Raw genomic sequence first — 12,570 nt, forward strand, 5'->3', positions numbered from 1 at the left:
GGGTTGTGCCGCCACAGCCAGTCTAGACCCAAAACAAATGGGAAGGCTGCACCTGAAGCCACCACAGTCTGGATCTTTTCCCAGTGGTCCTATATGTCTAAATGGAGGGGGGGCATGTGATGGGTAGTTGCCCCTCCCTTGGAAAAGTGCCCATCCATCTGAGCAAAGTGGATGGGTCATGTCAGCTCCTCCAGACCCAGCACTCGGAGCATCTCAGGATTAAGTCTGGGTACAACCACTCAGCTGCCCTCACTTGGGTGGCAGATTGGATCAGCAACCCAGCAAAGAGAGACTTAGAGAGTGAAAAATCCAGGTTCGCCGGAGGCCTACACAACACGCTTTGGTCCCAGGGCAAAGAAAAAGCAGTGAGAGATATGCACCCAATGAGAGGTTCCCTGATTAAAATTTGGAGTAGATATCAGGAAAGAATCAGCCCAGGAACATCCCATTCAAATCAGCAGTTGAGGTGTTCACTGCTCGGTCAGAACAGTTTTATCAGTGCCGTGGCAAGCCCAAGGTCACCCAGCTGGGTGGGTGTCGGGGATTCCCCGTCTTCCCCGCTCCTACCCGGGGACCCGCCAATGATAAGTGTGACACCTGGGGCTCCACCTAGTACTGCGGAGTCAGGTCAGAGGCAGTCTGCAGCGGCGGGAGTCCCAAGAGAGGAACGATACTTACCTTCAGAAGAGCGAGAAGGGATGCGGAACTGCCCTGGCCGAGCGAGGAACCGCCCAAGGGCGAGGCGACTGAGGCAAGACGCCGAGGCAGGCTCTTTAAGGGTTCGGTGGGCAGGGGATGAAGGGGAGGAAAGCTGCTTAATGGGATGGGTCAGCATCAGTGAGGAGGTGGGGTTCGAGAACCCAGGAGTTCAACAGAAGGATTCCTGGTTGACTCCGTTCTGAGACATCTACCTCCTGACTTAAGGGCTGTTCCTGCCTTCAACCCTGAGTGCCGACATCGTGGTGGACCCTAGAAAAGGAACGGACCCCTCGAACCCTGACAGTGGGGGAGTGCAGAATCGAACCCGGCATGCCAGATTAGAAGTCTGCACTCCTAACCACTACACCAAACTGGCTCACATGTGGTCGACCTGTGAAAGTTTACTCTAAGATACAGAATATCATAAAATACATATTTCTAGTGCTTGCTGAATCTATGTTATTATACCTCATGCCACCAAATATGCCAAAACATCTAAGAGAACTGTTCTTTTACACAGCAGTGGAGGCAAGGCTCGTAATAGCACAGAGATGGAAACAAACATTGATGCCTGAAACAGAGATGTGGATGAGTAAACTTGAACATCTTGTCTCAATGGCCAAACTAACAAGCGTGCTTCACAGGGAATCTCCAGATGATTTTCTGCAATGTTGGAAATGCTTTGTGGCTTGTAAAGAGAAATAATCTCACTTTGGAATGATGATGGAATAAGTATCAAATTTCAGAAAAGAGGAGTGAAGGCCAAAATGTACATAATTAAAATTCTTCATAAATATCTACTTTTTTCTATCTTCATATTTCTCACTCATGTATTATTAGTAAATAAATAAATAAAACCAAAATAGAACAAAATGAAAAGAATAAAATAATACATAAAAAGAATAATTTATCTTGTGGTGGTTATTATCTGTCTACTAAATCTGCTCCTTCTATGGAGAGGTGTCCAATTCCACTCTTGAGCTGAATGACTTTGATATCCAACATTGATCAATTATTGAATAAGATCCATGTTAATGAGAATAGAAACTATATTTATGGACTTTCAGGTTACTTTCCCTCCATACGTCAGCCAGAGAAAAAAGTTGCAAATTAGATGATGAAGAATTTGGAAATTTGGCTCCTCCCTTTTTAAAATTGTGATTTATCAATGATTGGATTTGATACAGCATTAAAATCACCAATTATGAGACATTTGGAATCTGTTATTTCCTGATGTTTTTGGGGAAATAGTTTTAAAAAATTGTCCTTAGTTTTGTTTGGAGCATAGATATTGGTCAAAATAAAGTTTTGTCCATCTGGAAGGTTAATTGTGAGGCTGATAAAATGACCTTCTGGGTTTAATAATAAAGGCTCTGTTTTAATATTCAGGTTTGTAGTTTAAACGACTCCCCTCTTTTTAATGGTCGCCAATGCTGCAAAATTGTTGCCCAATTTCTTAGCCACGAATACATGTTGATGCTTTTATTTGATATGAGTTGCTTGTAAACAAAGTCTGTTTGAAGCTTTTATAATTGGTTGAAAAACTCGGAACTTTTAAAACAGGCATTAAGCCCATTAACATTTATGGAGAATATCTTTAATCTCTCCAAAACGCACTGTAGAACCTGTAGCTCCTTACTGTGCAGAAGGTGCTGAGGCTCCTTGTGATGTAGATCAGTCAACCTGTGGTCCTCCAGATGTTCATGGACTACAATTCCCATGAGCCCCTGCCAGCGTTTGCTGGCAGGGGCTCATGGGAATTGTAGTCCATGAACATCTGGAGGACCACAGGTTGACTACCCCTGATGTAGATGACACTGAAGGTTGAAATGATTTTTGAGAACCCAAGTTGGTGCCAGAGTCCCCTGGCAATTCCAATCGGGGAGCAAGTTGTGAATCTTCTTGTGGGGCCTCCCTGGGATCTTGTGTTAGTTGATCAGCCAAAACTTGAGCTTGTTGTACTGTCTTAATAATCTTCCTCCCAGATGGCAAGATGACTTCAAAGGCAAAGGGAATCTTCCCAAAGTGATGTTCAAGTGTATAGGTGATGTTTATGGTCTTTGAACCAAGTATTTATGATGCTAAACTGATTTGTGCCAGATAATCACCAGCATCATTCCTTTCTCTAAGTCCGAAGTTGCTAGTAATATCTCTCTCTGCTTGTACATTAAAGTCACCCATTATGTAAATGACATCCTTCCTAGGTACTTATTTTAGATTTTCTTGAATGGTGGTATAGAAGTCTTCAACTGTCACCTCTGTTGCATCATTTGTTGGTGTTTATACTTGGACAACTGTGTGTTATACACAATTGTGTGTTATACACACAATATTGTGTATAATAATAATACACAATACCTTTACTGGCATAAAGCAGATTAGCAAAATGAACAGAGATAGTCAGGGTACAACAAGCAGTTTAAGTTTAAAAACTGAAGATAAAAATTCACCCGTAATAAAGGTGACATTGGCATCCTTATCGCTCAACAAAAATTGGCAGATCAGGTCTTTTGAATGATTTTTTCTATTTGGGTATAAGAGGTATAACATGCCTTCACTGGACAATAAACAAGGGACAATCCAGTAAGATATGTTGCATGGTGTCAGCAGTGTTTAACTCACAGGGACATAACTGTGATATTCATTAGCTTGGCACAAATCTGAATTGTCATGATTCGATCATTGATCATCCAAAAGCTTTCCATCACTCAAGAAAATGTTTTGCTCGGGCTATTCCTTTTTATGGAGTTGTGTCCTGAATAGCAGATGGTGAAATCTTCTGATTGAAAGTAATCATCATTTGTCCAATGTAATTCACTAATGCCAAGGAGGTCAATATTCAGCCTATTTCATACAACGATATTAACATTTCTAAATCCTTCTTAACACCCCATTTTAACCTCCAACCCTCTGGGGAAAATGGCCATATTGGCCAAAGTCTTCCATCAGAAGGGAAATAAAAACTTGCCTGCAGTACTTAAAGTATTTAAAACTAAATTAACCCCCCCCCCCAGTTCCATTTCAGAATTCTGGTCTGGACTGAAGTTTTTACCAATGAATTGGAAAAATTACAATTGTCCTTCATGAGACAATGATTAGAAGTTTGCAATTGTGCATCAAATAGGATTCTTATAGCAGAACTTGGACAACAGAAGCTAGAAACAAGAGCATGGCTTTTCACTTTGGGATACTGGCTTTGGATACATTTCCACCCACAACCCTATTTGTTGCTACAAGACCTGCTGAGTGACTTGAACTTCCCTGAAGGATTTAATAAAATAGTCCTTCACAAATGACAACATATTTCCTTTCTGGTTACACATACAGTTAGGAAGCAAATAACATACAGAACATACAGTTAGGAAGCAAATAACTCAGAGGTTGGAAGATTCGGATGCTCAATCCTTAGCCTCAACAATTACAACTGTATGCTCTCCATGGCACCAAAAGGGCTTACTAAAAGGGCCTACCAGTTTGGTATAGTGGTTAGTGCAGACTTCTAATCTGGCATGCCAGGTTCGATTCTGCAGTCCCCCACATGCAGCCAGCTGGTTGACTCTGGGCTTGCCACAGTACTGATAAAGCTGTTCTGACTGAGCAGTGATATCAGGGCTCTCTCAGCCTCACCCACCTCACAGGGTGTCTGTTGTGGGGAGTGGAAGGGAAAGCGATTGGAAGCCACTTTGAGACTCCTTTGGGTAGAGAAAAGCGGCATATAAGAACCAACTCTTCTTCTTCAGTAATATCAGGGCTCTCTCAGCCTCCCCTACCTCACAGGTTGTCTATGGTGGGGAGAGGAAAAGGAAGTCAACTGTGAGCCGCTTTGAGCCTCCTTCGGGTAGAGAAAAGTGGCATATAAGAACCAACTCTTCTTCTTCTTCTTCTTCTTCTTCTTCTTCTTCTTCTTCTTCTTCTTCTTCTTCTTCTTCTTCTTCGGCAGGAGCAGGGGGGGCACCGAACAGGTCAATGGGAAGGCCTGTGAAGGAGCCAAAGGCCGCCCTCCCCAATGTGGCCAATGCCCAGTAGCTGCCAAACAGGGACGGGGCAGGACTTTTGAAATGGGGGCTATGCTTTGCCTAGGGAGGAGTCTGGTGGAGTGGTTAGAATGCCACTTGAGGATTTCTAAGATGCAGCTCTGAATCCCCACTCTGCCCTGCTGAGACACCAGCCACTCACACACTCTTGGCCTCACAGGGTTGTTGTGAGGATAAAATGGAGGCACAGGTCACCAGGCATTTTACCACCTTCACCAGGCAAGGCTACTAGCGCCCTACCTGTCTCCCGAGCACCTGACCACAGTGATCCATGCAACAGTCACCTCCAGAATTGACTTCTATAACTTACTCTATGTGGACCTGCCCTTGTCCCCGACTCGGAAATTGCAACTGGTGCAGAATATGGCTGCAAGGGAACATCTTGGAGGACCCATATTCAGCCAGTGCTGAGACAGCTGCATTGGCTGCCAGTTGTGGCCCAGATCCAATTCGAAGTTTTGTTTTTAAACTTTAAGGCCCTTTGCGGTCTGGGACCCACATTTCTGAGGGACCACCTCTCACCCTATGCCCCCCACAGGGCTTTGTTCTCTGCGGGTAGTAACCTGATAGGGATTCCAGACTCCAGGGAAGCTCGACTGGCCTTGGCCAGGGCCTTTTCAGACCTGGCCCCAACCTGGCGGAATGAGCTCCCGGATGAGCTGAGGGCCCTGCTGGACCTTTCTGTGTTCCACGGTGCCTGTAAGACGGAGCTCTTCCACCGGTACTATGGTTGAGGCCAGCCCAGGAAGATCTGATGCCCCCCATGACAGAGAAGAAGGGAGATCTGAATTGGAAGTCTCTACTAGCTGACTATTGCTGTGTGATGGGGTGATGCTTGGGGTGCCCCTGAGACCGCTCTATGGGATTTGAATTGTCACCACCATAGGGTTTTTTTTTTAATGGGTGTTTTAATAGGGACAAATGTTGTATATTTTATTGGGGTTTTTAGTGTGATCCGCCCTGAGAGCAGTGAGCTATAAAATTAAACATAAATAAATAAATATATAAATGATCAATCCTTTGGGACCACATTGAGGACAAAAGGGTTTTTTAAAGCAAACCTTTGTGTGCAGGATCCTCACAGACTGGAATTCTGTTGCTTTCAGCAGAAACAAATCCTCCCTCCAAGCCAGGGGTAGTCAAACTGCGGCTCTCCAGATGTCCATGGACTACAATTCCCATGAGCCCCTGCCATCATTCACTGGCAGGGGCTCATGGGAATTGTAGTCCATGGACATCTGGAGAGCCGCAGTTTGACTACCCCTGCTCCAAGCAATGGAGGGAATGACCTGCTGACCTCCCTTTCTTTCTCTCTGACACACGTGCCACCAGAAGGGCTAGAAAGTTGATCTTTTGCAAGCAAGCAAATATTGAGACAGCTTAATGCACCAAACCATCTCTTATCCCCCTTCTCTACTTGCAAACTGCTGGGTGTGGGACCCTCTTGTTTGTCAAGAGAGCCAGTCCTCTGCTCCTTCTTGGATGGAAATAAAGAGCTGGATGAGGGGGTTGTACCCCACCTCTCACTACCCAAAGTGGCTTCGAATTCATCTTCCCAAAACAGACTCCCGCTTCCCTCGCTCAGGTACATGAGGGTGAGACTGGGGGGGGGGGGTCTTGATTAAAAATTTGGTCTATATGGAGCAACAAAGAGTTTCATAGAACGCATAGAACGCAAAAATAGTATTGTTATATATTTTAAATTTCAACATAAGTACAATTTGCCAGGTTGACCCCATGGGTCCCTCCAAAAGTGGGACAATCTGGTCACCTTAGCCCAAGGTCACCCAGCTGGCTGCATGTGAGGAGTAGGTAGGTGGGGGGATCCAACTGGGCTCTCCAGCTGAGGGTCTGCGGCTCTTCACCGGCCACACTGCCTCTCCGGGGAAGGGGGGGGGTTCATATGGGCTGTTGCCGCGGAGTCCGGGCGAGGCTGGAGCCCTTCTTCGCCGTGGGAACGAGTAGCGCTCCGGCGTGCCTCCCTCCCTTTCTCGCCGTCGGATTGTCCGCTGCCCCTCCGCGGCCTCCTGCCCGCCCAGCCTGGCCGACGCCACCCGACGGCAAAAGGCCCTTTCCAGCAGCCCCGAGGAGCCAGTCCAGCCCCGCGGTGAGGGTCTGCCGGGCCGCCCGTCGGGGATCCGCGGCTGCCGCGGCCACGGCTCAGGGGCGGAGCATCCAGGCCGGGACGGGAGACTGCCCAGGGCCGCCCCGCCTCGCCTGCGCCCGCCCTCCTCCCTGTCCCGCGGCGGCTCTATCCCGGAGCCCGCGGGGGAAGGACCGTCTCGGCGGCCCCCGACAGCCCCGCGGCGCAGCTCCGCCGTTCAAACTTGGCGCGGGGGAACCGGCCGCCGCCCCCCGCCCCGCCCGCCCCGGCCGCCCGCCCTCCGGGGGCGGTGTCCGGGCTCCCCCCGCGCCCTGATTGGCGGCCGCCCCACCGGAGTGACAGCCGGGCCCCATAGAAGAGAGCGGCGGAGGCGGAAAAAAAGTTCTCCCTCGCTGCGCTCCGGGACGGCGAAGCCACCGAGCGAGCGCCCGAGCGAGCGGCCGAGCGACCCACCCGACGGCCTGGCCCGCAGCCCTGCGCGCTTCCTGCCGGCCCCCGCCCCCCGCGCATGGCCTCGTAGCGCCGCCGCCGCCGCCGCCGCCCGCGCCATGGATCGGCACACGCGCTGGAAGCGGCGCAGCAGCGGGCACTGCTGGCGCCTGGCGCTCGCCCTCCTCGCCCTGCTCGCCGCCCTCGCCCCCGGCCGCGCAGGTAAGGAAGGCAGCCGCGGCCCCCAAGGGCGAGTCGGTCCGGCGCCCAGACGGCCCGCCGCGGGGACTGCCGGCGCCCCTCCTGGGAGGCAAGCGCCGCTGGAAGCCCTCGGGCTTGCCCCCGAGGAGACCCGCCTGGACGGCCCGAGCCGGCCACGCAGAACAGCTCCTGCCCGCTCGGTGGGGCTCGGCGTGTGCTCTGCCCGCCCGCTGCAGGGAGACCGACGAACTTCCAGGTGCGCGCCCCGGGATGGCCACAAGCCCCCCGCCCGAGCCGGTCCCTTCTTTGTGGTCTTCGCTTCGAGCGCCAGGCGCGGCCGGGGCTTGGGCCTGGGGCCGGCAAAGCTTCGTGGCCAGGGGAGCGGGGGCGTTTCGGGCAGGCCAGATCCCCGCCGTCAGGCTCCCCGCAGAAAGGAGGCGGCGGCGCCTCCGGGCTGCGAGGGGCTCCCAGGCGTCTGGAAGGCTGGCCCTGCGGAAGGACTCGCGCGAGGAAGCCCGCTGGCCCCGGAGAGTGGCGGAAGATTCAGCACTGCGGGCCCCCCTTGGCCAAGGCGTCCGGCCGTCGAGGGACAGGCGACGCTGCTTAGGAGCCAGAAGTGCTGTCCTTTAGTTAGTTAGCTCGGGATTTATAGTCTACCCTTCCCCAGGCTCAGGCCACATGAAAGTTTTTGAAAGCATACAAAAGCCAACAGATGGGACACTAAATTAATTTAGAACTCGCTTCCTAGGACTGCATCCTTTAGGAATGAAAGAAGCGGGAGGGGAGGGACAATTGATGGAATCTTGGCTCCCGATGTAGTTTGCAAAAGTACAGTGGGACAGCAGCGCCAGCCATGTTTAGATGTGCTTTCAAGGTCTCAGCCATGGGCCTGGCGGGACAACTCCATTGTGCAGGCTCTGAGGAACTGTTCAGGGGTCGTCAAACTGCGGCCCTCCAGATGCCCATGGACTACAATTCCCATGAGCCCCTGCCAGCGAATGCTGGCAGGGGCTCATGGGAATTGTAGTCCATGGGCATCTGGAGGGCCGCAGTTTGACTACCAGGCCCTGATCTTCTTAGACGGGCGTTCTACCAGGCTGAAGAATTCCTGGACCTGGTTGGAGCCAGGGTTGGGGCAGGGATCCTGAGCAAGTTCTGCTCCTCAAGCATTCTTGGGGAGGCCTAGTGGGAGAGGTGGTCCCACAAATACGATGGTCTCAGACCAGTTAGGGCTGTAAAAAAACAGAACCTTGAACCTGATCCGGCCCTCAGTCTGAAGCCAGTTCAGCTGGGAAAGCACAGATCCAACGTGTACTCTGCACTGGGTCCCAGGAAGGACTTGTCCAGCTGCATTTTGGACCGGTTGGAGTCTCTGGAGCAGCGTAGAGCAATTCAGCCTGGAAGTGATCGTTGCATGGATCAGGGTGGCTAAATCAAACGCGGGCAGGTAGGGTGCCCCTGGTCATGCCTGGCAAAGATGGTGGAATGCCTGGCGGGTGACATCTGTCCTCCATCCCAGATCTCACCCAGTCTCCTGAAGTTTGCTGCAGCTGTTAATTGGACCCCATCAAGGGCCAGGAGATGCACTGCCTCAGCTGGGGCCTGTTGGCTCAGCCAGAGGACCTCAGTCCTGGTGGGATTTACCTTCAGTTGACTCTGCTGGAACCTGTCCACCTCAGCCTTCAGACACCTGGCCAAAGACTCTTGGGGTTCTGATGGATGGCTGCCCATCAACAGATACAGCTGGGGGTTACCAGCATACTGATGACACCCCAGTCTGAAGCTGTAGACCTGGTGGCTGAGGGGGTGCATATAGCTGTTAAACAGCGTTGGAGAGAGGATAGCTCCCTGCGAAACCTCACATCCTAGGGCCTGCCATTGGGAGGTTCTCATCTTGGAGAAAGGATTGCAGCCATTTTAGGGCAGCCTGCTGAATTCCCATGTCGGCTAGACGGTGGGTTAATATCCCATCATCAACAGTGTTGAACGCCACTGTTAAGACAGCAGCGCTGATCTGCCTAGGTTCAGTTTGCTTGCCATAGGTTCTATTCCTGCAGTACTCCCGTCCAGTTGCTTCTCTTCCGCCCTCTCCTGTCCAGTTATTGACCGGGGATATAGCCATGCTGTAAACTCCTTGGGCCCATGGTGCTCTTTGCCTGTCTGCCTTGTCCTGGGTGTGCACAGACTTCTCTGAAGAGCAGGCCTGCAGGAGCTGGGCCGGCCCTCTCTGCGCCGTTTGGGACTGGGGGAATAGGGCCGTCAAACGCCAAGCTCAGCAATGCAAACACTTTTGGTGGCCTTCCAGGAGAACCTTGGCTGAGTGGACCAGGGGAGGAGCCCCAGCCCTGGCAGTCCAGATGCCCAGAGAATGTTCCAAAAGTTTTCGATAGTTGGCTCCTGATCCCATCCCCTGGAAACAGCTGACCAAGAAAAGCAGTGACTGAACCGCTGTGCTACGCTGCGGACGCCAGGGGTCCAAAGCAGACCATCTTGCTAAGATCAGTGGGGCTGACTTCAGAGTATTTGGGCACTCCTAACAACAGGCTAGACCTCTCTGATGCACCCCCAGTTGCCTCGTCTTGAGCCGGTGTTGCAGAGTGGGCAAAGAGCATCAAAAATGAACAGGGGTGGGAGCACCTTAGAGCAGGGATAGTCAACCTATGGTCCTCCAGATGTCCATGGACTATAATTCCCATGAGCCCCTGCCAGCATTTGCTGGCAGGGGCTCGTGGGAATTGTAGTCCATGGACATCTGGAGGACCACAGATTGACTACTCCTGCGAGATAATTCTGTAGATCTCTCTTGTCACCGAAATTCTGGGATACATAATGCAGTTTGAAGCAGCTGTGAGTCCAGCAGTGCCTTAAAGACCAACAATGTTTCCCTGAGTCAGGGCTCACTTTGTCACATACCTGATGCAGCCACTAGGCTCAGGTGTGAGCTTGAAAGCATGACTTTGTGCCCTGACATAACCTGTGGCATCCACAGGGCAAAACGTGGTGCTCCTTTGCTAAGGTAGCTGTGTAAGAAAGACCTGCCCAGCCTGCTCTTTGCAAGAGTTGCCGGCAGAGTCTCTCTGGGAGCTCATGAGTGGTTTTCTCCAATTCTGTGTTCCCAGCACCTGCAGTCTGGGGGTCTACTGCTTCTGCACGAGAGAGTCGGTTTTCCTGATGCAACATTTAAAAATCGGCGTTGGCGTCACGTGGTTGGGCTTGTCTTCTCTCTGTGCAGCCTCTGGTTGCCAGTTAGATTTCGGGCAGGCTCTTGAGCCACGGTTGTTGTCCCAGAACCCGGGGAGTGGTGGTCTTTTGAGGTGGTCTTTCTGCATCCCTTCCAAACAGATATCACAAGGACTGGATGGTTTGGGCAACTCTTGTGGCTTTTGTCCTGAAGAGCACATCCGTTTTGTGTTTGTGTTGCGCTTTTGGGCCATGAAGTTTTTCTTGGGAGGCCTGAATTAACGAGAGAGGCACACTGGCTGGATGTGTTCTATCTCTTGATCCCTGTGAACTTGCAGGATGTTTTTCTTGGCGGGGAGAGGGATGTGCTCCCAAGGACCAGTGTTTGGCACTCAGCTCTCAGGCCAGCCTTGCACCGTCCAGAGAGCCTGGTCACCTCAGCCTCCAGGCATCTGGCCTACCCAGCCAGGGCTTAGGGATGTCTGGGGCCTGCTGCTGGGGATGCCCGTCTGTCAGTCAGCCTTCGTTCCTTCCCCTGCTGGTCCTGCAGCATGGCGGGGAAGTCAGTGGGCCATAGTGCAGCCAGGACAGTGGCTCTCATTTCAAGGCAGGCTGGGCCCCCTTTTGCAGGCCCGCTGCTCACCTGGTCCCCAGGATGGAGGAAGTTATGGCAATAGTTGGGGGCGGGGGAGAGGTTGCCATTATTACAGTGCTATGCTTGGCACTGCAGTTGAATGAGGGCTGTAAGGACTGATTTTTATATTGGATGCTTCAAACAGGATGGAAAAGACCATTTGGTCCCTTTGGGCAAACAACCAGTGGATGGCATGGCCCCCTCCTGGATTCCTTTGAGTGGGTGTGAGGCGTGGTCGTGGGCGGAAGAGGTGGTGCATCAAATAGCTTTTTGCCAAGCTGTGGTGCCATCCCCTCTCCATGCATCCTGCTTGCGGGGGTGGGGGTGGGGGTGGGGTGGGGAGTCTGCACCTGGTTGCCACCAAAGAAGGTCACTTTGAGGTGGGATAGCAAGCGTAAGATGTGCCCCTGGAATTCCAGGTTGGTTTAAGGAACACTTTGGGCTCTGCCCGGTGAAGTAGGCTGGCCGTGGGGAGTGGGGTGTGCTGTAAATGGGCCAGCACAAGCAGGCCCATTTGGGGAGGGATGATGGCGGGACTTGAATCACAGAATCATAGAGTTGGAAGGGGCCATACAGGCCATCTAGTCCAACCCCCTGCCCAACGCAGGATCAGCCCAAAGCATCCAAAAGCATTCTTCCCAAGGGAAGAGTCTGGGTAGCAGAAGGGAGAAACGTGGTGGTCGTTGGCGTCTCAGTTTTCATCCCTTCTTTGTTTGCCAAGGAGCCGAGAACAGAGTCAGACCTCCTTTTCTGTTTGCGGCAGCCGTGTTTCAGATGGAAAGGCCGACCTTCTGTCTGGGACATGTTCTCGTGGCGGGGGCGGAGCAGAGCAAGGCCTGGCCACTACCGATTCCAGGGAGGCATGCGGAGAAGTCCTGGGCTGGCACGCACCAAGGCTCCTGGAGCCAGCCGGGTGACATCACTGGTCCTGCCCCAGTCTGGCAGACTGGGAGGGCCTTGGATGGGGATTCACTTCCCAGTGAATTTCAGCCCCGCTCCCTGGTAGTTTTGGCAGACCAGATCCTTTTTGTTCCAGGGGCTACAAAACCCTCTCCCCCCCCTTTTGCTTTTTGGAGGAGAATTGAGTTGGTGGCTTTCCCAGGGGCATCCAGTGGCCATCGTGGCCGCTAAAGGTTCTGAGTCTGGGCATGGCACGTTGAGGATGTCTGGCTCTCGGCCCCTGCCCCTCCCTGGTCTCCCCCTTCCAGCGTCTAGGGATGTAGACAGCATGGTGTGATTTCCCCTTCATTCTTTCCCCCTCGCATGCTGCAGCGGCCAAGGTAGTGGAA

At 52.2% G+C, this 12,570-nt stretch overlaps 1 protein-coding gene across 1 annotated transcript in view; it reads left to right on the forward strand.

The window, feature by feature from the left end:
• The first annotated feature begins 6,841 nt into the window (after window positions 1-6,841).
• The window catches only part of COL5A1 (collagen type V alpha 1 chain), a 263,653-nt gene continuing 257,924 nt past the window's right edge, over window positions 6,842-12,570 (forward strand). The window contains exon 1 of the mRNA XM_077306664.1: window positions 6,842-7,488. Within this exon, the coding sequence (XP_077162779.1) occupies window positions 7,386-7,488 (103 nt within the window). The 5' untranslated portion in view covers window positions 6,842-7,385. The remainder of the gene's footprint in view (window positions 7,489-12,570) is intronic.

This window comes from Paroedura picta, chromosome 12 (assembly GCF_049243985.1).
Source record: "Paroedura picta isolate Pp20150507F chromosome 12, Ppicta_v3.0, whole genome shotgun sequence".
Taxonomy (NCBI): domain Eukaryota; kingdom Metazoa; phylum Chordata; class Lepidosauria; order Squamata; family Gekkonidae; genus Paroedura; species Paroedura picta.